We start from the raw sequence: 27,238 nt of genomic DNA on the forward strand, positions 1-27,238 counted from the left end.
TGCACCTTTATGAAGTCTAATTTCTCAATCTTTATGGCTTTTAATTTTCTATGTCATTAACATTCACATGTGGATTCTCACCGCTCTCCTGGGTGAAAAACTTTTCATGGGAAAAAAACCACACGTTTTCCGGACAGCAGCACATTTGTCTCCCTCGGAAGGAGGCAGAAGAGTCACGCTCAAGCCTGAGTGAGTACAGCCATCGTTCACACTGTCTGCCTGCCGCGGACACAAACACCCCGCCAGGGCTCCTCCTGTTTTGAGAATGGATACGCAGGTGGGGTCAGCACAGGAATGGGCTTCACTCCGTGTTTATTGACTGGGGAAAGCAGCAGGGGTTTTCAGGAAAGGATTCAGGTGGAATCCTAGGAAACCAGAGGCCTCTCACTGGCCGGGGTGTCCTGCCTGCGGGAAGTTGCAGGAACAAGACCCACGCAGGAGTCTGGACCCCCCCTCCCGCCCTGGACACCCGGCTCCTCAGGGCTCCTGCTATGAAGCTGCCCCAGGTCCTGCAATTAACCAGACCAGATCGGGGACACAAGCAGGCTGACGAGCTGGGAACCGCTTGGTACAGAAGAGACACCAAAAGTTGCCTTTTGAAGTTTTATTGCCTGAAGCGAGAGAAAGCAGAGAGCAAGAGGCACATATGCTGACCGCCCGAGTATCTCAGAGCCCCCAGGCCTGCAGGCATCACGGACCGAACACCCCAGCGAGGCATCAGCTCGCCCCTAGCCCACCCTGTCCAGTGCCTGCAGACACAGTGTACGGGAAACACTCGCTCTTCTGCTCAGAAGGACCAAAACTATAACAACAGAACAGCAAGATAAAACCACAACATGCGAGGGGCTGTCAGGCCACGCGGGACGCCACCCACAGCGATGGCACGGCCCCCTGGCCCCTCAGTGGGCGGGTGAGGGGGCAGCCGCGGGGAGCAGCTTGGGCTTGGCCTGCTGGGGCAGCACCACGTCGGGGATCTCCTCGCCGTGCTTGTACACGCTGACCGTCACGTCGATCTTCTCGCCGCCGTACTTGTTCTTCACGTGCATGCTGTACTTGCCCGAGTCCTCGGAGGTCACGCCCTTGATGGTCATGCTGACATACTTGGCCTGCTCCACCTTCACTGAGAAGTGGTCACTCAGCTCGATGTCCTTGTCATTCTTGAACCACACTACCTCTGGGTCAGGGTTCCCAAACACTGTGCAGGTCAGGTTCAAGGTCTTGGGGGAAGAGCAGGCAGAGAGGAGGAGATGGAGAAAGAAGAGTCAGGTGGCCTCTGTGTGACTAGACCTGGGGCCCCACCCAGGCATTGATCTGTCCCACTCATCATTTATTTGGTCAACATGCTCTTTGTATATGGAGGCACCACTGGAGACAGCAGGAGCCTCAGACACAGCATGGAAGGTGTCCCATGGTGGGAGGGGTGCCCTGTGTATTCAGAAGAATCAACCATCTGTCCCTTGAGGAGACAAGGTCTGCAGAGACAGCCCAGGTCCGGCAGGACGCAGGGACCCCCCACACTGGCTCCACACCCTAGGCCTGCGTGAGGACCCCTGCCCTCCCGGGCACCCCCCCCCTCACCTTCCCCTCCATGATGGTCACCACGTCAGGCAGGCCGCCGATCACCTTGCCACGATCTGCAACAGGAAAGCAACTTGGCTGAGAACACCATCCGTGGGGCTGTTCCTGGGGGTCAGGGCACCCAGGGGCCAGGAGGGGCTCAGGTGTGGGGTGCTGCCTGACAAGGCTCATGGCTGGGGGGCCCCTGGCCAAGGTCTGCATGGAGGGGTGTGATTCCATGTTGGGAGGGGCTGGCAGGGCAGTGGGCAGAAAAGGGGGGTTGTGAAACACTCTAGAAATTCAGACTGAGCAGGGCTTCGAGGATGAAGTTCACCCTGGCCACAGCACCAGGCAAACCGTGTCCTCCTGAATTCTTTTGGGAGCTGGAGGGGCATGGCTTCTGGAGAGAAGATTTTGCAAGGGCAATGTTTTGTATATATATATATATACTACATATATATATAGAGAGAGAGTATAATTTTCTGTGATGTTCTGACATCTGAAATCCCACCTGGCAGGCAGATACCCCCCACCCACCAAGGGCCCACCAGGAATCGCCCACCACCTGTGCCAACCCCCAGCCAGGCCGGCCTCCGCCACCTGCCCTGCCCCTGGAGAGGACACTCCTCTGCCTGGATCACCCTGACCGGGTGCCTGGCAGCTGAGAACACCCCTGTCGCGCAAGCCCAGAGAAATCACTAGAACAGGCCAGTCTCGTGTTCACCCCTCCCTGCCTGCCTTTCCCTGCAAACCCCAGGACAGGCCGTGGCCTCCGTCCCCCTCTGTCCTGCCCTCTGCCCTGACCCCGACCCCCGCGTGCCTGGCACACCCCTCCTCCAGGACTGGAAGCCTGACCTGCATCTCCTCAGGTGGCCACTCCTGAGTGAGCAGTGACTAAAAGGACACAGAACGGCTGGTGGGGGGTGGGCAGGAAGGAGGGCAAGGAGGAAGGGGGCTGGCCTCGGGCTGCAGGGCGCGGGGGTGGGCGGCTGGGGGCAAGAGGGGGCGTGGGCAGTCCTGGGGCTTCGTCAGGTGAGGCGGGTCTGCTGTGCTCACTCTGTGCACACCGTGAATGCTCTAAAATACAGACCCTCTACCCCCCAAGAGTGTACTGTGCTTATAATCAAGCATGTACTCACTTTTCTCTGCAAAAGCAGCAGCCCTAAAAATTAAAGAGGGCAGAGGAGAGAGAATAAAAGAGTCATGAGCAAATGCTGTCAACTAAAGCATCACTCATTCGAGAGGTCTGCTAGAGACAGAGCTTCTCCAAGAATAATCCAGGTCACAGGGTCAAACAGAGTTCTGATGCCTCCCACCACCCTGCCTTCCAGCTGCTGAAACCCACAGAAAGGCCTGCCATCCACACTCGCAGGGTGAAGAGATTTCTTTTTTCACCAGATTGCATTGGAGATTTTTAGGTATTTTTTTAAAATATTGATTTCTGATTTACCTCAGTTATGCATACATCCATCAACAAATATTTACTGAATAACTTAGTGTGGGACAAAGACTGTTCTCAGTTTTAAAGATGTTCTAAAATTGAGACACAGATTAGAAATCCCAAGTCATTCTTTAAAAAGTTGCTCTGAGCAATGGAATATTAATCCGCTAAAAAAGAAATGAGCTCTCAAGCCATGAAAATACATGGAAGAAGATTAGGTGCTTATGACCGAGTGAAAGAAGCCAGTTTGAGGAGGCTGCAGACCGTAGGATTCCCAGTAGAAGGGACCCTCAACAAGCACAGGGGTAGGGAAATTCTTGTGAGTATACCTGTCATACCTGTCATTATACATGTGTCCCAACCCAGAGACTGTCCAACACCAAGAGTAAGCCCTAACACGACCCACAGACTCAGGGTGACGGTGACCTGTCCACACAGGCTCACCAGTTGTAACTTGTGGACGGTGCAGTGTGGGTGCTGAGTGAGGAGGCCCCGCATCGGAAGGGGGGCAGGTATTTTCTGTCCCTCCCTCTCAATTTGCTGTGAACCTAAAACTGCCCTAAAAATATGAAGTCTCTAAAAGGAAACTAAACATCCAACATTTTAAAAATTGCTCTGTATGATGTGTGGCTATAATTATGCCTATTTCAGAAATTCAGTATTTAAGTTCATTTAAAGTAACCCAGGGTCATTATAACTCTAAAAAATTAATTGTTAGATGCATTTATAGTTTAAAAGGATGCCTTCTTCTGGATGTGGAAAGGCTTAAATTGCCAATTTACCCCACTTCCTAGAGCTTCACATCTCTTGGGTCAGTGAGGCATCCACAGAGGTCCCCACACTCAACCAAAATGACACCTGGTCCCCTGGACCCCAGAATAATAGACAAGCATGCAAATCTTACTTGAGCTGCTGGAATTCGGCAAATGCTTCATCAAAAGCTGCAAGGAATATTTCGCACGTTAGTGAGCATTTGAATGTGCTTTTACTCACTCACTCTCTCTGCTCCTGAGTTTGCTTAGTGAACACCGACAAATAGCCGAATGAATAAAGCACTGATTTAGAAGTATTCCTCTCTGAATGAAAATCGTAAAATCGGTGGTTTCCTTTTCAGCATCCAGCTTACCCTGATCACCTAGTACAAAACTACCAGGGGCCAGAGAATAATGATCTTACCCTGACCAGACAGGTCAAGCGAGCGCTGGTGGTTCTTCTTGCCGTCAAGAATCTCAAAGGTGTACTTCCCCTTGTCCTTCTCCGTGGGCTCACAGATCTGCAGCCAGGCCATCTCCTCACTGCCGCCGATCCTCATGTGCTCGCTCGACGCAATCTTAGCATCCCTTTGAAAAGTCACAGGACACATTCGATTTACAATCTTACACTGCATGTGAGACACCTCTGGGGCATGTTGGGCGTCTTTCGGAGGGAGCCTCCTCCAAGCTATAGAGTCGATGTCATCATAGACGTCTCTGGATATTGTACATTTACGAACCACATGAGCAGCTGAGCTCTGAAAACCTTCTGAAATTAAATCTGATACTTATTTCATAGAGTTTCACTGCAGTTTACCATCTGCTTGCTGGCCACACATAGACTATCAAATCCTCTAGGCCATGACTTATTTTTCTACTTAAAAATTAAAAACAGAATCGCTGTATGATCCACTGTATGATCCAGTGGATATGCAACCAGAAGGATGGGCAGCAGGGACTGGAGCAGAGGTTCACAAGGCACGGCTCGGCAGCCAAAGGTGGAAACAAGTGTCCACGGACAGACGATGGATAAGCAAACGGTGGCCCAGCCACACGATGGAATGGGAGGAAATTCTGACACCCACTACCGCAAGGATGGGCCTCAAGGACATCATGCCGAATAAAACAACCTGCTCGCGAAGGGGGAACTACACCCAGCATCGACTCAGCCGTGACGAAGGCTGAACATGGCATTGAAGGAGGGGGCATCCACCAAACACCAGACCACAGGCAGCCCACCTGCACATGTCTGGAGCCCTGTCGCCCACTGGGTCTCCTGCAGGAACCCCCAGCCCCTGGGCCAGCATGTCCCCAGCCCAGTGTGACCCTGAGACCAGCTCCAATCTCCAATCCCAAGCCCAGACTTGACCTCTGCCCCCACCCCATGGTCACAGCCCTGCTGGCTTCTTGGGCCAGGAACACATTCCGTCCTCTAGACACACAGGAAGCCCCCCGTCTGCAGCAGACCCACCCCTCCACCACCCCCGGCCTGGCTCCATCCCCAGATGAACCCTTGCCTCCAGAACCTTCCCTGGCCAGCAGCCCCACACTCAGCCCACACCTGCCACAGCAGTTCCAGGAACCTGTCAGCTTAGAAGAAGGCAAACCAATCCTGCTGGAGCACCACAGCCGCGGCAGAGTTCACTCTAACCATCACCCCACTGACCACGACCTTGGATCAAAGGACTGTCTGTTCCTTACTGCTTGGGGACTTAAATGGGCCAAATTGGATAAAACCACCTCCTTGGTTTTATTAGTTGATCACAAAACCTGACTGAATCCCTTTATTCCCAAGTAATCTTAAAACAGCTTACATCAAAGGGAGAAAGAGGCAGATGAACGAAAGCCTACACGTGTCTGCCCATTTGGGTGAAAGCAACCAGGAGGCTGGTCCCTGCAGGGGTGGGCTGGCAGCAGGGTCGTCCCAAACCTCCCCTCCCCTGGGAGTCCCAGGCTTCACTGAGACTTCAGGGGCCTCTGAGCAAAGCTCCAAAGTTGAGTTAAAGTCCACATTCTGGGATTAAAACAGTGTTAACTGTTTCCTTCTGTAAAGAGGCTGCTGGAGTCTTCAGTAGCCCTGCTGCTTCCATGCCTTCAGCAGCCAGTACTTCACACTTTGAGGTCTAGCCCTCCTGCATCACAGTCATTTCACCTTCCAGCAAGAGAAAAATATCCCCTACCAGAGGACGTTTCTGCTACCTCCACTTTGTGGGTTTCTAAGTCCTCAGGAGCAGGTTTCCGCCTTCCTCTAAGTGGCCCTTGATGTCTTACTCAGCATTTTCCTCACAGAACAATCGGCCTTGCTGACGCGCAAGTTTCACCAAATCCTCATCATTCTCTATTGATTTCTCATCACCCACTGGCACAGAATACCCAGGTCCCCAGGACGAGTTTCCCTCGGGCACCCTGACTCTGTTAAGTGGGCGCTGTAGCTTCCAATGGCAGGCTGTATTTCAACAAATGCTTGTTGTTCTCTGTGTTTCCAATTATTGTCTAATAAGAACTTGATCGTCAAACAGTGACATATAGCCGAGGTTCTGTAAGGCCCATGTGAACACGCTGGGGTCCTGTCGGCTGAGGAACAGAAGGTCTGGGTTTGTGGACATCACTGAAAACGTGGTCTGGAAAGGTTGCCCGTGTCCTCAGGTTAGAGACAGACTGACCACAGTCCCCACTTACTGCCTGACAGAGGCCAGGCTCAGGGGACGGTAACCCTGAACTTGGTCCTGTTCCTGACAGACTTGAAGCTTTGACGAGTGTGCTGGAGATAAGCCTGGGGAGGAGGGTCAGAAGGGCAGACCCCCACGGGGTTGGGGGCAGGCCCTGCTCCACTGCCGTGAGTGTCGTGAGAGTCTATTGTTTTAATTGTGAGCCTGGCCACCTGGACGGGCAACCGCAGCAGATGTGAAAACAGAGAAACCTCTTTGTGCAGGGCTCGAGTTCACTTGCTTTCTTCTCTTAAGTACTATTAAGTGTGTTTTGGTCCTTTCTTTTTAATTGATCTAATGGGAAAGCAACAGACTGGAAATCTGGAGTGCGGTTTCTGAATATTCTTTTTCCATTAGCTCTGCCAGATTCTGACAAAACGTCCGTCACCGGCAAAGCCACCCTCGTCTAAACCGAGACAGCAGAGAACTTGATCTCCGGCCCCTTCAGCACTTCTCTCTCTTTGTCCCTCTCCCCCCATTTCGGAGATGGCCCCACCCTGAGCCCACGGCTGTCATCACTTTTCAAAACTGCAAAGTCTCAAGAGGACTTGGCCAGGAGCCCCGTGTCCCAGTGATGGGCCCCGGAAACCACGCTGTGGACATGCAGGGCCGCAGCCCACGGCACGTGGACACTTACTTGTGGTACCAGTTCACCTTCATTTCCTCAGTGAAGTATTTCATGAAGCACTGAAGCCTTATTCCTTCTGGGGTGCAGAGAATCTTCAGTGGAGACGCAGAGGCTCCTGCAGAAGATAGAGCAGACTCAGACCTGAGCAGAGCGGTCTGTGCTGGTTGAGAGCAGGCCGGCCCTGGACCAGGAAGCCCGGCCACATCCCCGTAAAAACATCCTCACCCAGGTGTGTTCTAACATCCACAACAAAAGTACCTGAAAATCTCTTCGACAGAGGCATGAAGGGACTCAAATGGCCCCAAGAAAATGTTCCCGAGGGGCTCCTCATGTCCCTGACCACGTCCATGCAGCCACTACTACAGCGTCCACTTACAACTAGACCACAGGCAAGCCTCCAGTGCAGACGGGGCCCCATGCCGACGGGGCTGCCCAGTGGCCAAGACCACACCCAGCTTCTCACACCCCTCCCCTCCCTCTTCCTTCCCCCTGAAGGGAAGAACCCCTGGGCATTCCGTCACCTACACGTTTTGTGGAAATGCATCAACAGTGCCCCAGTGGGAGTCCCTCCACGGGGCTCTGAGCTCAGAGCCAGCTACCTGAACGCCCCACCCCATGGCCTCTGGAGTCCTGTCTCTGCTCCTGCCTGAAGATAAACCAGAAAATGGCTTTTCTAAACGCCTTCCTGCATCGTGCTTCTCCTCACATTTCACCCTGTGGCAGGGGGCGCAGTGGGCTAACCGCAGAGGGCAGCAAGCCGCACATCCTGGAACACAAAGATGCGGAAACGCTGCAGTTTTAACAGAAGAGTGTAAAGAGGAGGGTCATTTTTCAGACACAGATGGGGTCAGTAAATGATAGCGTGTCCAGAAGGGTTTCCAGTCAAGCAGGGAGTGGGGACTGGTACCGTCTGTAAGACACAGGGGCCAGAGGAGAGCGGTTGGATCTGACAGCAGTGACTGAGCATGCATGTGGGGCAGCCGGGCAGGACAGCGGCCCTGGGAAATATCTCGGCTCAGATCCAGGTGCCAGTATGTCCCTGTGCTCCTCATCGAGCCTGCACGGGGTTACACTCTGCCCCACACCACCAGCCGGGTCTCACTTCAGCCGGAACCTATGGATAAGTAATTGCGTGCACCATGGGGAGAAAGGACGGCGGGATGCAAGTCCCAGGTAATCGGACAAGAGCCTGGCTTCCAGGGCTGACGCTGACCGGGGCAACAAGCCGAGGAAGTCGTGTGCTTATTCTCCACTTTATCTCAACTGCGTCCCGACTAAGCCTTGACTTTGAAGCTTTAAGGAGCATCTATGTCTTATCAGACAAAATTTAACCAGATACATATTTAATCTTTGCAGTCGCCACACCGAAAAGTAAGTTCTGCCGTTGGGGTTTCTGTTTCACAATTGATTCGTATTTGATTAGACATTTTAGAGTTCTGTAAGTATTAAAAATCAAGGGATACACTATAAGTTTGGCCCCCTTTAGAGAACATACACCTCAGACATTTTTGTGAAATTGGAGGATTACCAACGTGAAAGAACTGGATGGGTCGCATCCTAGAGTACATGTCTCACGAGAGGAGCGAATGCTGAATGACCTGAGAAGGAAGCCTGGGCTCCTGAGCTAGGGACACGAGATGACTCCGGTGCTCCCCAGGACTCTGCCGGTGACAGCAGGTCACGCAAGTCCCCCGGGACCAGAGTTCTCGTCTCAATACTGTGGTCTCTCCCAAGATGCTGTGGAAGTATGCAGGGTCCGTTAGCATACCTCGCGGGCAGTGATGAGATGCTGAGACTTCACTGAGGAGCCTGAGGCTCCGGTTCTGCCTTCCCACCTCAGAAGTCAGGTGGAAACTTAGAGAAGTGTCAACCGCATGTTCTCAGGTGTGTGTTCACACACACAGCGTCCTCCATGCAGAGAGCTATCACTTTGGCATCGATTCTTATAACAGGTTTGTTTGTATCCACAGTTACAGAATTTTACCTCTGAATGAGAACTTGAAAGTCACCCCTCCAGATTCCTTATCACAAGGGTAAGGAGGTCGAGGGACCCTAACTCTATCACAACAGATTTGCTTTGCAGCCACACATTGCCTTCAGCCCTGGGGACACTAAGAACAGACTCTTGTTCTGTGGGCTGTTAGCCTGACCCCGCAGGAAAGCCCCTTCTGTATGCCTCTGTCATCCACAAGCCACTGTCCTGCCACTGAATCTGGGCCTGTTCACAGATGTGCTGTGGTTCCATCAGCTGTGGAAAATGCCCTTCTCGGGAAATAGAGAGTCTAGCCCTGAAATGACTTGAAAATTAAATGGCATTTACTTACCACAGACTCTACTCATCGCCAAAATCATATCCTCATACACTGAAAGGAAGGAGGAAATGCACAGTTACAGGCCTAATTTATCAGCAGCGCTTTCACGTTTAATTAAACTGATATTGGAAAGCAGGATGTTCAGTTGAAAATGAAACATTAAAATGGCAATGTGTATCCATGAAAGGCTTATATGGCGATAAATCCTAATTTCTCCATTTTTTAAACCTGGAGCAAGGACATTTTGCTCAACATTCATCTGACCTTGCATTTAATTGAACCACCTCATCCTGGGTTCAATCATTTTAACACATTCATCACGGGACAGGATTTGGCTCCTGTTGGTGGATGAAGATGGCGTTTCAGAGAAGCCCAGAGTAACATCCTTCTTAACTCACTCAAACACCTCTGAAGACAGCAGGATTAAAAGCCTGCCCTCTACTGTGTTGCCACCAAAGACACAATATGCCCAAGAGCGCAGGAGGCCTCGCCCGCATCTCACACCCATCCTGCTGGCCAGGTGGACTTCCCTGGGAGCAGGGAGAAGGCTCTCATATACCTTTGCCAGCTATCTCAAGGGTAGACACATCCTGACCCCTGTCGTCTTTCAAGGTCGCCTTGTATTCACCATGATCCTTCTTCGACAACTACAAATGAAACACATCCCATATGTATGTAAAACTGATGCCACGATATAAAACCTAATACAAACTAATACATTTCCTTTGCAAACCATGGGAATTCAGCATGCAAATTGGGAGATAAGGCAGAATTCACAAGAGATCTGAAAGACTCTTCTTCCTTGTTTCTCTCTGTTTTCTTTAGCCCACTCCAGTATCTGCCTGGAGAATCCCATGGACAGAGGAACCAGAAGGTCGCAAAGAATCACACATGATTGAAATGACAGAGCACCCGCACATGTGCACACACACACACACACACACCTTTGGTATGAGCAGCTCACAGACACCCTTCTCCAGGTCAGGCATCTTCTCCGTTTCATACAGAACATCATCCTTTAGCCACTTGAAAACCGTTTCCTTCTTGGTGTTTGCAACCTACAAGACAGGGGTCTTATGTTGAGTATGTGAATTGCTGGAGCTCATGAGAAAAAAGTCTTCTCTGATTCCAAACCACAACCTAAAAAAAGTAAATAAACTTTTATTATAGACAGTGACAGACAGAAGCTCACAGGAAAGCTATCTGTTCCATCAATCGTAAATACATTTCTAAATTCCAGCTTCTGAAATGATTAAGCCCTGACAAGAAGAGTGAATGACTCCTCTTTCTTCTAATCCAAGAAATTAGATCGTTTAAGTTTCTTTTGGTTCATAGAAGATTTCAATAATAAAGACAAGTTGTGAACAGTGCATTTCAAATTATACATAATATAAAACAATGCAAGTGTGATCTGACCATCTCCCTGATCGTCACTGCTCCTGGGTGGAACCGATATCTCACCTTACACACCAGCCGCACCTCACACTCTTCTGTAACATCCCAGTGCAGATACTCAGCAAAATGTGGGCCTGAGGGGCAGAAGGGGAAAAAAGTTTTTAAAAAGGAGAAAAATGTATACACAGACACATACATATAAATGCATTCAGAGCAGAAGAAAGTAGTTGTTCAGTCTGAAACCAAGATAACTTAATAAAACTAATCTTCAGGGCTTTGACCTCAGCATGTGCAATCCTGGTACAAAAATCTCTATTTCCAACAAGATGATGCTGCCCAGTCTCTCCTGCTTACTGACATCTGACAGCTACTGCCCTTTAGAAAGAAGAATAATGACATACTATATTTCTTCTCAAGGCACATGTCTGACTGAACATCCACCAGCATAGCCTATAAAAACCTTGAAATAAGAGAACTAATCTAAGTATGATGAAGAAAAAGCAGTTTGACCTAGCAATCATATCAACATGTGATATTTTATTTACATAGCATCTGAAATCAAAGGTGAATTTATGTATCTGTAGAAAATACCATTTTGCTTAATGTAAATGTAAAAGTCATATGCTAATAACACATTCAACACAAAAATACAAAGCAATCACTCCAAGCATCTTTTCTGACCACAATGCAGTAAGATTAGATCTCAATTACAGGAGAAAAACTATTAAAAATTCCAACATATGAAGGCTGAACAACACGCTGCTGAATAACCAACAAATCACAGAAGAAATCAAAAAAGAAATCAAAATATGCATAGAAATGAATGAAAATGAAAACACAACAACCCAAAACCTGTGGGACACTGTAAAAGCAGTGCTAAGGGGAAGGTTCACAGCAATACAGGCACACCTCAAGAAACAAGAAAAAGTCAAATAAATACCCTAACTCTACACCTAAAGCAACTAGAAAAGGAAGAAACGGAGAACCCCAGGGTTAGTAGAAGGAAAGAAATCTTAAAAATTAGGGCAGAAATAAATGCAAAAGAAACAAAAGAGACCATAGCAAAAACCAACAAAGCCAAAAGCTGGTTCTTTGAAAGGATAAGTAAAATTGACAAACCATTAGCCAGACTCATCAAGAAACAAAGGGAGAAAAATCAAATCAATAAAATTAGAAATGAAAATGGAGAGATCGCAACAGACAGCACAGAAATACAAAGGATCATAAGAGACTACTATCAGCAATTATATGCCAATAAAATCAACAACGTGGAAGAAATGGACAAATTCTTAGAAAAGTACAACTTCCCAAAACTGAACCAGGAAGAAACAGAAAATCTTAACAGACCCATCACAAGCATGGAAATTGAAACTGTAATCAGAAATTTTCCAGCAAACAAAAGCCCAGGTCCAGACGGCTTCACAGCTGAATTCTACCAAAAATTTAGAGAAGAGCTAACAACTATCCTACTCAAACTCTTCCAGAAAATTTCAGAGGAAGATAAACTTCCAAACTCATTCTATGAGGCCACCATCACCCTAATACCAAAACCTGACAAAGATGCTATAAAAAAAAGAAAACTAAAGGCCAATATCACTGATGAACATAGATGTAAAAATCCTCAACAAAATTCTAGCAATCTGAATCCAACAACACATTAAAAAGATCATACACCATGACCAAGTGGTCTTTATCCCAGGGATGCAAGGATTCTTCAATATCCGCAAATCAATCAATGTAATTCACCACATTAACAAATTGAAAAGTAAAAACCATATGATTATCTCAATAGATGCAGAGAAGGCCTGTGACAAAATTCAACATCCATTTATGATAAAAACTCTCCAGAAAGCAGGAATAGAAGGAACATACCTCAACATAATAAAAGCTATATATGACAAACCCACAGCAAACATTATCCTCAATGGTGAAAAATTGAAAGCATTTCCCCTAAAGTCAGGAACAAGACAAGGGTGCCCACTTTCACCACTACTATTCAACATAGTTTTGGAAGTTTTGGCCACAGCAATCAGAGAAGAAAAAGAAATAAAAGGAATCCGAATTGGAAAAGAAGAAGTAAAACTCTCACTGTTTGCAGATGACATGATCCTCTACATAGAAAACCCTAAAGACTCCACTAGAAAAATTACTAGAGCTAATCAATGAATATAGTAAAGTTGCAGGATATAAAATCAATACACAGAAATCCCTTGCATTCCTATACACTAATAATGAGAAAATAGAAATATAAATTAAAGAAACAATTCCATTCACCATTGCAATGAAAAGAATAGAATACTTAGGAATATATCTACCTAAAGAAACTAAAGACCTATATATAGAAAACTATAAAACACTGGTGAAAGAAATCCAAGAGGACACTAATAGATGGAGAATTATACCATGTTCATGGATCAGAAGAATCAATATAATGAAAATGAGTATACTACCCCAAAGCAATCTACAGATTTAATGCAATCCTTATCAAGCTACCAGAAGTATTTTTCACAGAGCTAGAACAAATAATTTCACAATTTGTATGGAAATACAAAAAACCTCAAATAGCCAAAGCAATCTTAAGAAAGAAGAATGGAACTGGAGGAATTAACCTGCCTGACTTCAGGCTCTACTACAAAGCCACAGTCATCAAGACAGTATGGTACTGGCCAAAGACAGAAATATAGATCAATGGAACAAAATAGAAAGCCCAGAGATAAATCCATACACCTATGGACACCTTATCTTCAACAAAGAAGGCAAGAATATACAATGGATTAAAGATAATCTCTTAAATAAGTGGTGCTGGAAAAACTGGTCAACCACTTATAAAAGAATGAAACTAAAACACTTTCTAACACCATACACAAAAATAAACTCAAAATGGGTTAAAGATCTAAACATAAGACCAGAAAATATAAAACTCCTAGAGGAGAACATAGGCAAAACACTCTCTGACATACATCACAGCAGGATCCTCTATGACCCACCTCCCAGAATATTGGAAATAAAAGCAAAAATAAACAAATGGGATCTAATTAAACTTAAAAGCTTCTGTACAACAAAGGAAACTATAAGCAAGGTGAAAAGACAGCCTTCTGAATGGGAGAAAATAATAGCAAATGAAGCAACTGACAAAGAACTAATCTCAAAAATATACAAGCAACTCCTGCAGCTCAATTCCAGAAAAATAAACGACCCAATCAAAAAATGGGCCAAAGAACTGAATAGACATTTCTCCAAAGAAGACATACAGATGGCTAACAAACACATGAAAAGATGCTCAACATCACTCATTATCAGAGAAATGCAAACCAAAACCAAAATGAGGTACCATTTCACGCCTGTCAGAATAGCTGCAATCCAAAAGTCTACAAGCAATAAATGCTGGAGAGGGTATGGAGAAAAGGGAACCCTCCTACACTGTTGGTGGGAATGCAAACTAGTACAGCCACTATGGAGAACAGTGTGGAGATGCCTTAAAAAACTGGAAACAGAACTGCCTTATGACCCAGCAATCCCACTGCTGGGCATACACACCGAGGAAACCAGAACTGAAAGAGACATGTGTACCCCAATGTTCATTGCAGCACTGTTTATAATAGCCAGGACATGGAAGCAACCTAGATGTCCATCAGCAGATGAATGGATAAGAAAGCTGTGGTACATATACACAATGGAGCATTACTCAGCCATTAAAAGGAATACATTTGAATCAGTTCTAATGAGGTGGATGAAACTGGAGCCTATTATACAGAGTGAAGTAAGCCAGAAAAAACACCAATACAGTATACTAACGCATATACATGGAATTTAGAAAAATGGTAACAATAACCCTGCATGACAGACAGCAAAAGAGACACAGATGTATAGAACAGTCTTTTGGACTCTGTGGGAGAGGGCGAGGGTGGGATGATTTGGGAGAATGGCATTGAAACATGTATAATATCATATTTGAAATGAATAGCCAGTCCAGGTTTGATGCATGATACTGGATGCTTGGGGCTGGTGCACTGATTCGACCCAGAGGGATGGTACGGGGAGGGAGGAGGCAGGGAGGTTCAGGATGGGGAACATGTGTATACCTGTGGTGGATTCATGTTGATGTGTGGCAAAACCAATACAATATTGTGAAGTAATTAACCTCCAATTAAAATAGATAAATTTATTTTTAAAAAATACAAAGCAGATTTAGAAAGTATTTTTTAATTTCTTCCATATAAATACATTCTACAACATTAAAGAATCATATGGTAGAAATGGGTAAAATAAATATTTTTGTCTATTAAAAATAAAAATAACATAAAACAAAAATAATATTTTTATATTTTAAAATCTGTATTCTAACTTTTTAAAAAACAATAGAAATTCCTTGTAAATCAACTCCAATAAAATTTTTTAAAAAATAAAAAAATGTTTTTCAAATAAACCCCTGCCTATTTTCCTTTATATCTAGTTATTGATAATATGCATTTTAAAAACAATATATTTAAAACATATGATTTGTAACTAAACAATGACCTCTAAAAGCTCAAGTTCACACAATTTTAAGAAAAAATAATAAGCTCCTGAGAATTGGAGTTGGGTCTGTGGCCCTCTCTCCATCTCTCCTAATAAAGCCCCCACCTCACTTCCTCCCTCCATTCTTTCCTCTTTTTGTTACAGTCACTGGACTTGTATGGACCTGTAATGGGAGCACCCTTTCCTTGTCACTGCAGGAAAACATGAACACTAAACAACAGATTCCAGGGCTTTTCAAGGAGAAGCAAGAAAAAAGCACAGATGAAATAAAGGGACAGAAAGGGTCCAAACTTCTACAGAATAGAAGAGATCTGACTTCATTTTAAAATTGCAGTTAGCCATCTGGCCTGACAGGATCTGCTCCAAACAAATACTCAAATCTTACACCTTCGTCCATGCCAGTGGTGGGGGAGCCAGCCGACCACCTACCTTGTTTCCTGAGGAACTCCTTTCTTTGAAATTCAGCCTCTTCCAGGACAGCCTTGAATGCTAAATCCAATATTTAAGGGGAAAAAAAAAAAAAACAGAAATGACATAAACATGCTTCTCTCAAATCAGAAGAATTTGTTTTGAATTTTCTTTTATGAACATACAAGGACCTTCCACATAGCGTACCGTCTCCAATAAGAACCAGAGAAGACTGGCTTTTGGCTTTTCCGTCTTGAATCTGCACAGTGTAGGTGCCTTCGTTATCGACGGTGAAACGATCCATCACCATCTCGATGACGCCAGTGGACTTGTCACACTTGATTCTGTGTGTCTGGGAGCACACAGAGGAGGTGAGAATCCCACCTTCCCGAAAGGGAAAATGCCTTCCTGAAGCTTCCCCTCTGGGATCTGACAGTCACTCAACTATTGTATCTTAAGGGAGTATGCTGCCCAAAAAACCAGAAAGTGAAATTCCACCCACTGAACCTCTTGGTGAAGCAAAGATCAAATAAGGGACATTTGGTAATGACGCCCTGGGTCTACGTGGGGAGCAACCTACACTCAAATCCAGCAAAAACTCTGCACACTCCCTGGGAACGTGTACCCGCCATGAGATAACTCAGCATGTGGGGAGCAGAGCGGGATGCACTGGGACTCGTGTGACCACAGAACCAGAGACGGCAACACAAGCGCCTCCACACCGCGAGGGCTTCAGTCTCGGGGGCTCAGGGCCCATCCCGAATGGTCGCCTCTGCCCCATCACCATGCTGGCACCAGGGCTGAGGGTCTCCAGGCTCTGCAACCCCATCTGGGCAGCCTTGGGGGGACCCTTCCTGGCACAGCCCACCCAGGGCTCAGTCTCCTGCAGACTCCACCCTCGTTGCCTGTGATGAACTGCAGGTGCTCCCATCCCATGTGGTTGCTAATGGGCCACGTGTTATTCCACCCTGGCTCAGAGGTCACCATCGAGCATGTCAGAGGCAGGAGGGGCACAAGCACATCCCGACCGTCTCCAGCACAGCTGCCAGGCAGGGAACAGGGGCCAAGGAGCCAGGATGGGCTCCCCAGGGCATCCCTCAGCCTGGACCTCACCCTGCTCCACGCCCAGAGTGAACAAAGGCACAGCCACCTCTACCGTAATGCTTCCTGCAGGCCTTCCTGCCCCCTCCAGAGGCAGGCAGCTGGGACTTAAGCAAAGGCTTCCCTGCCTGGACCTGACCTGTCCCAGGTGAGCGCAGCCTGAAGCGAGGTGAGCAGAGTCACTGCTCAGGACCAGGGGAGGCCACTCCGTTTGTTAGAGGATCCTCCCACGACCCTCACCTTGACGATACTACCAGGACACACTTCTGTCTGTAGGTGACTAGAAACTGCATAAGATCAGCCACATCCTGACAGATCCTGCGCATCTATTTTCAGGGTGCTCAGCTTCCTCTCTCAGCTGACATTCATATTGTGGGTTCCAAATGCCAGCGTCCCAAGAGTGCCAAGATCAATGTTAGTGAAAGAGTGCCTTTGTTCAGCGTCCCTAAGCTCAGCCCCCTCACCATCAAGGGTTGGCTCCAAATTCCCTCCTTGGTGTTGGAGGAGGCCCCTCTGCCTTCTCCCTCCTTCCGTTTCATCCAAGTGCATTTCCAAGATGCCCCGTCCATGGCCACTCCGCTCAGTCAGCCCATCCCGCCTCGTCTCCAGTCCACACCTTGCCACTCTCCCTCGGGCAGGCTGCAGGGCATGCCTGTCCCCCAAACTATTCCTCCTGAGGAGAACCCAGGAACCCACTACTCTGGGAATCTCCTTTATATTCTCCAGGCTCTAACAGCTCCTTCTCCGCATCAGCACTCACTGTAAGTGGCGCTCGTGGTAAAGAACCCACCTGCCAATGCAGGAAACTTGAGTGTCCAATCCCTGCATCAGGAAGATCCACTGGAGAAGGGAATGGTGACCCACTCCGTGCTCTTACCTAAAAAATCCCATGGACGGAGGAGCCTGGTAGGCTACAGTCCGTGGGATTGCAAAGAGTCGGACACGATTGAGCGACTTCACTTTCTTTCTCTCTTAAATGACTTAGCTCACCCCTAACTGTTTTAACACGCTCTGTACTTTTTCTGTATCATCCTCTGACTCAAGTTGTGCTTCTTCCACTCTGGGATAACCTCCAGGAGGGCAAGTTTCTATGTCATTTTTCTAGGCTACAGAGGTAACTCAAAAGCAATTTGCAGAATATAAGCTGCCAACCGCGGAGAAAAGAGAATGAGTGTGTGAGGTCCCGGGGGTTAACGTGACGCCTCAGGTTCTCTTTGACCAAAGATGACTTTCGGGCTTTAACTGAATCAAGCCAGCCCATGCCCATGGGCCTTAACTTCCAGTAAACATAAAAAAATCACCTTGACAGTTGGAAATCCCAACACCATTTCTAACAGGTGAAGCTTACACTATGCTCTTGTATAGGGTGGCTTAGGTATTTTTCTCAATGGGAAACTGGTGTGTATAAAGTAAGAGACACATGAATGAGACACATGAGCTCAGATTACTTTTGAGGGAGGTCATTTTGGGAGATGGTGCTGATCACATGGGACCTGTCTCCTTCCCAGAGACTTGGGTGGTTCTCGGGGGCTGGACAAGGAAGAGGCAGCGGGCTGAGGGCCAAACAAAGTACCTTGTGGGGCCCATGAGTGCCTTTGTAGTTCTGAGTATTTGCTTTTGCAAACCAGGAGCAAATTTCAAGGAGCTGCTCTGATTCTGTCAGACTTTCGCTCCCTTCAAGCATCTGTGAGGAGCAGCCTGTAGGAACCTGCTCTAATTAGGCCTGAGAGGTGAAAAGCAACCTCTCTCACCAACCAGATCCTCAGCAACCCAGAGCCTTCTACGTTCTCTTAGCTTCTGCACCACAGGGTCTGGGCAGGTTTGAGAAAAAATTAGTCTTCTGGCAACTGCCATTATGCAGTGAGATGAAGTTCAATGATTTTATGGGGGCCATAAATACAGTTTTCTATGTGACTTTCACAAAACAGCATCAATCTCCACACGGAAAAGTCACCTGTGGATTGCTAATTAAGGCAGTGAAATAGTACAGCCTATTGCAAAAGATGAGCTGTGTAGCAAAGATGTCGTTCTTAAAGCCAGCTACCCACAGCAGGTAGGAAATGTTAATCAAAATATACTCTACAGATAAAGCACAATACACTAAATTCCATTGTACACCTACATGATCTCTGCTCATAAAAAATGTCTCCAGTCACCTCGATCACGACACTCTTCCATGCAGTGTCCATACTGCGGGCTCTTCTGCAGCCGAGAGGAAGCTGCGCGCTTTCTGCTTACTGGCCAACCCCCAGCTGGTACAGTCCTTCAAGGACATCATTATCCTCAAGGGGAAGATGGACTCGGAAAGAAACTCACAGGATCTTTGTCTACACACGACCTCTCCCTGAGGGACATCCATCTAACCAAGTTTACTAAAAGGTGTCAGACCAGGGATAAGGAGCCCGGCTCAGAAGGAGAGTGAGCGACCCTGCCTCCCAGCCAGTCCCGTTCATACTCATGCAGCAAATGGTTGAGGCACCTGCGTGAGGCTCAGCGGGATTGCTAAATAGATACAAAGCAGTGGGTATCAAGCACAAGGAGGACAGAGGAGGTAAGGACGCTGGGACTCAGGAGACCCCCAGGGCACCACTGAACAGTAAGGAAGGGCTCCAGTCAAGTGGTCAGCTTTTAACTACGTTCCTGGTTGTGCTGTAGTAATTAGACAGAATGATTTATATGGAAATACAATATTCCACAAGCAAACCAGGAACCTTCTAACATCCGTATGCTTCATTCTATACAAATAAAAGCAGCAGGAGGACAAGGTATCGCATCACAGCATCCTATGCGTTCTCTTGGCCCAGATTCGCCCGGAGGCAGCCTAAAGCTCAAGCTCAAGACACTAATTTCCCTGGCGTCACCTTCCACAGGAGCCCTGGGGGCTGGGGCAGGGTAAGGGAGGCCTTGCTCCCATCAGGGCAAAAATATCCACCTTCAAAACCCCTATGAAGAGGAAATAAATGGACCTGTGGAGCATGTTGCTCACCCCGTGTAACCAGACCCTTTCCGTGACACCAAGCTAATGTCTCTAAAACGTAGATTGTTGCTTTTTAACTGTAATAGGCTTGAATTTAAAGACCTCCCCATCTCTTATGTAACCCAGACCAAAGCTCTGAACAGTGCCAGCCTCAGCCTTCTCTCACCCACCTTGTCAGCCTTCTACAGCCCAAAAGGGATGGAAACAAACCCAGAATGCTGACTTTCAGGAACTGACTTTCACTCACACCCGGAAGCCTCCAAAGCCACACTCACACACACTCACCTCGCTGTCGGCAACTTCTCTGTCATTGATGATAAAGCGGTAGCTGGAGTCTGGGGATAAGTGCTCAGCCTGGAGCCAGAAGCGGACCTGGCCCTTGTCGAAAATCTCATAAGCTAATTCTGACTTCAGAGGAATCGCTAGCAGAAGAAAAGAAATCACAAGTCAATAGTGCGTGAATCCTGGTGAGAAAGAAGAGTTGCGTGTTGTAGGAAAATGTCAATCCTCACTATTACATTTTTTGAAAATGTAAAAAAACCCTGAGCATTGACTTGATTACGAAAACCAAAACTAAGAAACACAACTCTAGTTAGCCCGGCACTGCAATCAAAGCCTCACACCCGTGGATCCTCAGCAGGCATGGTCTGGTTCCCTGAGGGCCCAGGGACCACAGACATATTCCGTCTGAATTCAGCGTAATCCACAGCTGAAGATCCCACCTGGTGCAATTCTCACTTGGATCAAGCAGACACACTCAACCCGAAGTCCAAAACATGGTATGCAATGAAAATCACTGCCGGTTACACTATCAGCCACTACTTATTCTGAGCCACACGGTGACAAGCATGCGAGTTGCCACAGGAAGCAAGGCCCCCCAGGGCTGCACAGGGTCACAGACACGGCCCTGCTCCGATCCAGGCCCACTTACTGGGGTTCTTGATCTCATTGCTCAGGGCCTTCAGACGTTCCAGCTCTGAAATTAAGACAAACAGCATCAGTGGTTTTGACCTGTATATTCAGTTTTAAGCCAGAGCAAAGCTAGACAAAACAGAGATTCGACGTCACCAGGATTTCATTTGAGGCTGTGAAAGAAATGAGAACTGAAGTGAGAAGGAGACGGGGTAACATGAGCTGTGAACACTCCCTCCGGGGAATCAGTGCACATGTGCTCAGCTGCTTCAGTCATGTCTGACTCTCTGCCACCCCATGGACTGCAGCCCACCGGGCTCCTCTGTCCACAGGATTCTCCCGGCGAAAATACTGGAGTGGGTTGCCATGCCCTCCTCCAGGGATCCTCCCAAATCAGGGACTGAACCCCCATCTCTTACATCTCCTGCGTTGGCAGGCAGGCTCTTTACCAGTAGCACCACCTGGGAAGCCCCGCAGGAAGTCAGTGGTGCCTCACACTGAGACAGCCCACTTCCTAAAGGGGTGCTTTAGGACTGGTTAGGGTGGCGGTCCTGAGTGCAGGGCTGGAAGGGCAGCTGTGTGCCAGATAGAGGCCAACGGGCGCAGGGTAACACAGAGGGCTGCACTTCCACATCCTCTCATTCCGTATGAACTCGTTCGTGAAATCGGTGTGGCTCGCCGAGAACATGCTGGTCTGTGATTTTCCTTCTGCTCTCAGACTGTCCTGCTTCAACATCTCTCTCACCTACCCAGAATTTCACTGTGGTATATTTTCATGAGTTTAAAAAAATTATAATAAACTAAACAATAATAATTTTTCTAAAAAAAAACTGGGATGTATGGCAAAACCAATACAATATTGTAAAGTAAAAAAACAACCTAAGGAAATAAATAAATAAACAGAATACATTGCTCCTAAGAGTCTCAAGAATAAGTTAAGAAAAACTGAAGGTTCTAAATAATTTATTTCACCTTCCTACTTAAAATTAGAATTTAGAAATGAGATCATGGTTACAAAGGTCTGTATGCAAATCCACTTCAGCCTTTGGGCTTCCCCAAAGGCTCAGCACTTGTCATTTTCGTGAATTGGAAGAGGAAATGGCAAACCCACTGCAGTGTTCTTGCCTGGAGAATCCCAGGGACGGGGGAGCCTGGTGGGCTGCCGTCTCTGGGGTCGCACAGAGTCGGACACGACTGAAGCGACTTAGCAGCAGCAGCAATGGCTCAGGGGTAAACAATCTGCCTACAGTACAGGAGATTCAGGTTGGATTGATCCCTGAGTGGGGAAGATCCCCTGGAGGAGGAAATGGCAACCGCCTCCAGTATTCTTGCCTGGAGAATCCCACGGACAGAGGAGCCTAGTGGGCTGCAGTCCAGGGTGTCACAAAGAGTCAGACACAACTGAGCACAGCGCAGCATTTGACCTGAACAAGGAAGCAGACTTCTTGTAACCAGAAGTAGCTCAACCTGGACAGCTGATTTGAAGGTGTCCCAGCGGGTCTCACAGCAGGAACTCCCATACATCAGATGACCTAAAGCTTCAACATTAAGGTTTTGCCTGACTGTACTTGATGTCCGTACACAATATAAAAGGTACTAGAAATATTCGTCCTTCGTAATGATTTAAAATTTAGGTGAAACGTCTTCAAACTCTCAGATGGAGCAGAGGAGTACACCACTTATCAGAATAAGGATCTTTTTCAAATAAAAGGCTGTTTGAAGACCACCCCGTAGGGGTCAGAAAGGGCAGCTTAAAAGGCCTGTGAGCAGATTCCGGCCTGTTCCTGCTTGCTGGGGACCCCAGGAAGCAAAGATGGTGCACCCCTCTGCCGTTCTCCTGCTGGTCCCGTCAGATCACAGGGGCTCCCCTCAACTTACCCAATGTCTGCATGGGACCCCCAGATGCCTGCCATCATCAAACCCTGTCCCCTCCCCACCACCATCCTAGCACCCCCTCCCATCCTAGCCTCCCCCACCGACCACTGTATCCCTCTTCTGAGACCACCCCCTTGGCTGTGGCAAGCAAACTGCCCAGTGATAAGGAAAGGATTAGATGAGCAAGCTATGGCATTTTTGACTGAGGACTCTCAGGCACTCAGAAGCCTTTAAAGACCCAACACGAAGATCTGAGGCTTCCACCCAGAGTTATGCAGTCCCCTCTAGATCACAGACACAAGAAACATCAACCCAGGCAGGGGGAAGCTCCCTCCCAGGGCTGGCTCAGTGCCTGGGGACTCAGACCTCGGGACCCGCCTAAGAGAAGGGCTGCTCTTCATCGGGTCGTGATGAGCTGGCTCCCTTCTCTCCTTTCGGCCGCCTATGTGTGGGACAGCGAGGGATCTTACCTATGACGATTAAATGTTATCCCATGCACACAAATACATGCATCCATAAGTGTGTGTTTTCTTCTATTAGCTGATTATCCAATTAGTCAGTGCTGGGAGGAAAGGAAGCTTCTTTGCATGCCTCTCATTAGTTCTATGGACTTATTTATAGTATGCTAGTCGCTACTTGCCAAACTAATGAAATGTAAATAAAACTCATCTCTAAAATACAAGTGGGAGGCAATAAACGCAATATAGAGAGCAATAAATAAAACACTCCCGGACCAGTGATTTACTTAGTGGCTAGAGAAGAAACTCAAGAGTTTGTGTAATTTCCAAAATAATTTTTGGATTTAAAAAGATTCCCACCCATAGCCTCATGCAAAGACACACCCCTTTTCTAAACAAGTAAGTCTTTTCTCTGTGAGCATCAATCTTTCAAAGTGTTATGAAGACCCCAAAGGCAAGCCAGTGTCCCGCAGGCGTTACCTTCCTCATCCAAGACAAAGCTGGAGGACACGCCGTCCGTGTCGCTGACTGACACAGAGTATGTGCCCAGGTCCTCTTTGTCCAGGTTCTTGAAGTACAGCTTGGAGCTGGAAGGGGAGAGAGCCCGGGGCATGAGTGCTGGAAGGTGCTCCTAGCGGGCCACGCCGGCCGGCCCGGGGAGGAACTTACTGGTCCCCCGCGGTCTCGACCTTGAACCTGTCGTCGTCCGCGATGTCCTCGTAGGACTTGCACCACGTGAAGTGGGAGGCGTCCGTCACCTCCGGGCAGTCGAAGCTCAGGTAGATGTTGCCCTCCTCGTCCACGCCCGCGCTGACCTCCTTGGTGCCTGCGGAGGAGCCGGGAGCACTTACGGACATGGCGTCCACCCCAGGCTCTCTCTGCAGAAGGGGTGGCCCGGCAGAGAGCACGTGGCACATGGAATCAGTGGTTTTCACTGACCATCAGCCCAGGATATCGGCCAGTGCACCCTCGGCAGTGACGGAGGGCAGAAGAGGGCAGGCTTGCTCTCCCGTCATCACCTTCTGCACCTGGCACTCCAGAAGAAACCCTTAGGGCTGAGATCCAGACACTCGGTCCTTCCCCCTGGGGTCTGGTCACTTCCACCCCTGGGCCTGGGCAGCACAGTCACAGCGGTCTCCCCACACCCCGCTCTCCTGTCCCCACTTTTCCTCTGGGTCAGGGAGGGTGTGCTGGACATGGCTGGACACCTGGCCCCACACAGGCAGCTCACAGCTGTCCCTTAGTGGTCAGAGCAGGAGGAGACAGGCCGGCTGAGCTGGGAGCTCGCAGACACCCTCCTCACCAAGACTATGGAGCCAGAGGCGGAACACCCACCCTCGCTGGTCTCAGGGAGGGGAGACCCCCGGGGATGCCGTGGCTTCCAGTTCCCAGTTCCACCCCTTCTGGGAGGCAGGGGCCCCCTCCCGGCATGTCTCCTGTTCTGGGAGCTCATCTCCCACCCTCGGAACCACTTCCCCACCAAGGGCCCCTCCACGAGGCTCTCACTACTTGTAACCAAGACAATTACCAGAGGCTTTATAATTTCTGATCAAAACTCAGCCGTAACCTAAGACACCGTTGTCAAGGCTTGCCTGCTGTTCTGCCGCTGCCAGTGAAGACCCCCACCCCCTCGGGATGACCTCACGTGCCCCTCTCTGCCTGGGGTGTCGGAGCGTGTGGTGTGTCTCTGAAGACATCCTTTACCACGTGCATCAACCACCTCCTTTCACGACAGTCCCGCCATCCTCCCACCCACCCTCCACATGCCCGCTTGTCCCCTGACCCAGGTCACCCCACCCAGAGGTCTTGCCTGTTGCCAGCTGAGTGGGCAAGTCTCACCTGGCCTGGCCTCCACCAGCACTGGCTCCGAGGTGTCCGAGGGCCTCCCCACCCCACTGGCGTTCACTGCCCGCACGCGGAACACGTAGGTCTTTCCTTGGTGAAGATCACACACCTTGAGAGATGCAAGAAAGGTCACACGCGAACCGATAAACGAAAATGACTTCATCCTTCGTCACATTTTTATTACGAACATGCTTTCTTTTTATAAATATCATGTTCTTCCAGGTCAACCAGCCATGCAGAAGTCAGGGGATCAGCAGGGGAGACGAGATCCAGGGGCGGGGTCTCGGGTCTGAGCCACTGACCCAGCCCTCATCAATAACCAGACCCGTCACCGCTGAGCAGGCGCCACCGACTCACCACCACTGACCTGACCAGTCACTGCTAACCCGTCACTACTGGCCTGACCCCAGTGACTACTGCAGGAGCTAAACTCTTCAGATGTGTTCACACTGTATGTGTGTGTGTTTATCAGATAGACGTCCGTCAGCAATCACATGAATCGAGTAAATAAAGCACAGAGTCGGTGTGAAAAGACGTAATTTTAGTCATCACTGGAAGGCGCATCCAGGCAGCCAGGACCGGGAGGTCTCAGCACCGTCAGGGGCGGTCGTGCGGCGGCAGGGAGAGGAAGCTGGCCCTGTGCAGACGGTCCCCACACGTAGTTGCTGCGCAGGTCTGGAGAGGGCAGGCAGTCCCGAACCCCCGGCAAGCAGGAGGGGTACCCAGTCACATGTGCCAGCCCCTGGGGGCCTCGAGCTAGACCCTGACGAAGCCACTCCCCAGAAGACAAGGCCTGAGGGGCCTGCGTCACCTTCAAGTAGCGATGCGGCGTGGTGACCTCATTGACAGTGAGCCATTCTCCGGAGTCCTCTTCTTTGTAGTCCACGAAGTAGCCAGAGACGGGGCTGCTGCCCGAATACACCGGGGGTTTCCAGAGCAGCACCAGGGACGTGTCCCGGACCTCGCAGAACGTCAGGTCGTAGGCAGGGCCTGAAAACGCACGGACGCCGGAGTCCCCACGCTCGCTCAGGGCCCGAAGGCCCATCTCGCAGAGAGAAAGGCGTGCGGGACGGTACCCGCCCATGTCTGCCTGGACACCCAAGCATCACAGGACTCACCCGGGGACCCAGCACCTGCTCCACCACCAGGGGACCCCTCCCACTGCCACAGCACTGCTGGGGTGGGGCTGACTTCCACCACCCCCCCCCCCGACTCAGGTCCAGAGGAGCCCTGAACAGTGAAAGCGGGAGGGGCCACAGCCCCACCCTGACTAATCACTCTAAACCCCCACAGCCTCAGGGAACTTCCACAGCTTTCTCTTCCACTGACTTTTCTAAGGGGCAAAAATTAATATCACTAAAACAATTCCCCTCCCTCCCTGCCCAAAAAAGAAGGGAAAAAAACAATATAATTTGGCCCCAAAATTGAAAATTTTGAGCCTCAGAATTTCTGATATTTTAGGCTTCGACTTTGGGTTTATTGTTTTATGTTGTTTGGTTTTGTTCAAAACATGAGCATATTAACCACTGCATTAGGGACGCAGATGGGCTAGACACCCTGACGGGCCCTGATGGGCTGGATCAGTTTCTCTGGATATGCCCAGTCCTTTCGAATTTGTGAAAACACATCTGTGCGTGTAGAGCCCTGAGTAAATGCAGATCTTTGACAACAAGGCCCTTCAGAACCAGAGACCCCAGGCTCCTGGGTGCTCTCGGAGGGGGTCCGAAACAAACGCACAGCCAGGGGCATCCGGCTGCCCCAGGCCGGTCCCAGCTCCTGCCTCCTCACAGGAGCTGGGCTCCCCCAATCCCTGGAGCAGGTCCACCCTGGACCAGCCTCTGGCCGAAGCGTCTCTGACTCAGGGGAGCCGGGCTCATTCTGCAGTGGAGATGGATGGTCCCCCACCTCACATGCCCCCTTGTCACTGCCTGGCTTATGTGTCCACTGCCCGGACACAGGGCAGGTCACCTGATGCCCAGCCCTGGCCCATGGGGGCGGTGGTGTCAGAACCTGTGAGGGGGACTGAGCATCTGCTGGCTGGGGAGGCTGCACCACAAAAGGCTCCTCCTCTGGGCAGCCCTGTGTGTCCAGGAGACCAGCCCCCCGCCAAGTTACCTGGTTCCGGCATCGTCCAGGCCTCACACTTAAACAGCTCGCTGGGGTCTGATGGCTGCCCGATCCCTGCCATGTTGGCAGCAGCAATTTTGAATTCATAGAGTGAGCCTTCAGTCAAGCCCTCCACCTATTCAGAGGATGCCTACATTAACACTGAGCCCACAGACACAGAAGACAAACTTACTGTCACCAAAGGGGAAAGGGAAGAGTAAGTCAGGAGACTGGGATCAACGTCT

General features: G+C 49.0%; 1 protein-coding gene across 1 annotated transcript in view; it reads right to left on the bottom strand.

Moving 5' to 3' along the window:
• MYOM2 (myomesin 2) overlaps nt 590–27,238 on the bottom strand; it is a 67,072-nt gene continuing 40,423 nt past the window's right edge. Inside the window, exons 19-37 of the mRNA XM_018042110.1 lie at nt 27,003–27,129; nt 25,699–25,877; nt 24,882–24,996; nt 23,712–23,868; nt 23,523–23,629; nt 20,729–20,773; nt 20,083–20,219; nt 15,927–16,071; nt 15,741–15,800; nt 10,860–10,927; nt 10,343–10,456; nt 9,958–10,045; nt 9,411–9,449; nt 7,096–7,201; nt 4,175–4,338; nt 3,903–3,939; nt 2,697–2,719; nt 1,579–1,634; nt 590–1,217 (exon numbers count right to left, since the gene is read on the bottom strand). Of these exons, the coding sequence (XP_017897599.1) occupies nt 900–1,217; nt 1,579–1,634; nt 2,697–2,719; nt 3,903–3,939; nt 4,175–4,338; nt 7,096–7,201; nt 9,411–9,449; nt 9,958–10,045; nt 10,343–10,456; nt 10,860–10,927; nt 15,741–15,800; nt 15,927–16,071; nt 20,083–20,219; nt 20,729–20,773; nt 23,523–23,629; nt 23,712–23,868; nt 24,882–24,996; nt 25,699–25,877; nt 27,003–27,129 (2,085 nt within the window). The 3' untranslated portion in view covers nt 590–899. The remainder of the gene's footprint in view (nt 1,218–1,578; nt 1,635–2,696; nt 2,720–3,902; nt 3,940–4,174; nt 4,339–7,095; nt 7,202–9,410; nt 9,450–9,957; nt 10,046–10,342; nt 10,457–10,859; nt 10,928–15,740; nt 15,801–15,926; nt 16,072–20,082; nt 20,220–20,728; nt 20,774–23,522; nt 23,630–23,711; nt 23,869–24,881; nt 24,997–25,698; nt 25,878–27,002; nt 27,130–27,238) is intronic.

Source organism: Capra hircus, chromosome 27 (assembly GCF_001704415.2).
Source record: "Capra hircus breed San Clemente chromosome 27, ASM170441v1, whole genome shotgun sequence".
Taxonomy (NCBI): domain Eukaryota; kingdom Metazoa; phylum Chordata; class Mammalia; order Artiodactyla; family Bovidae; genus Capra; species Capra hircus.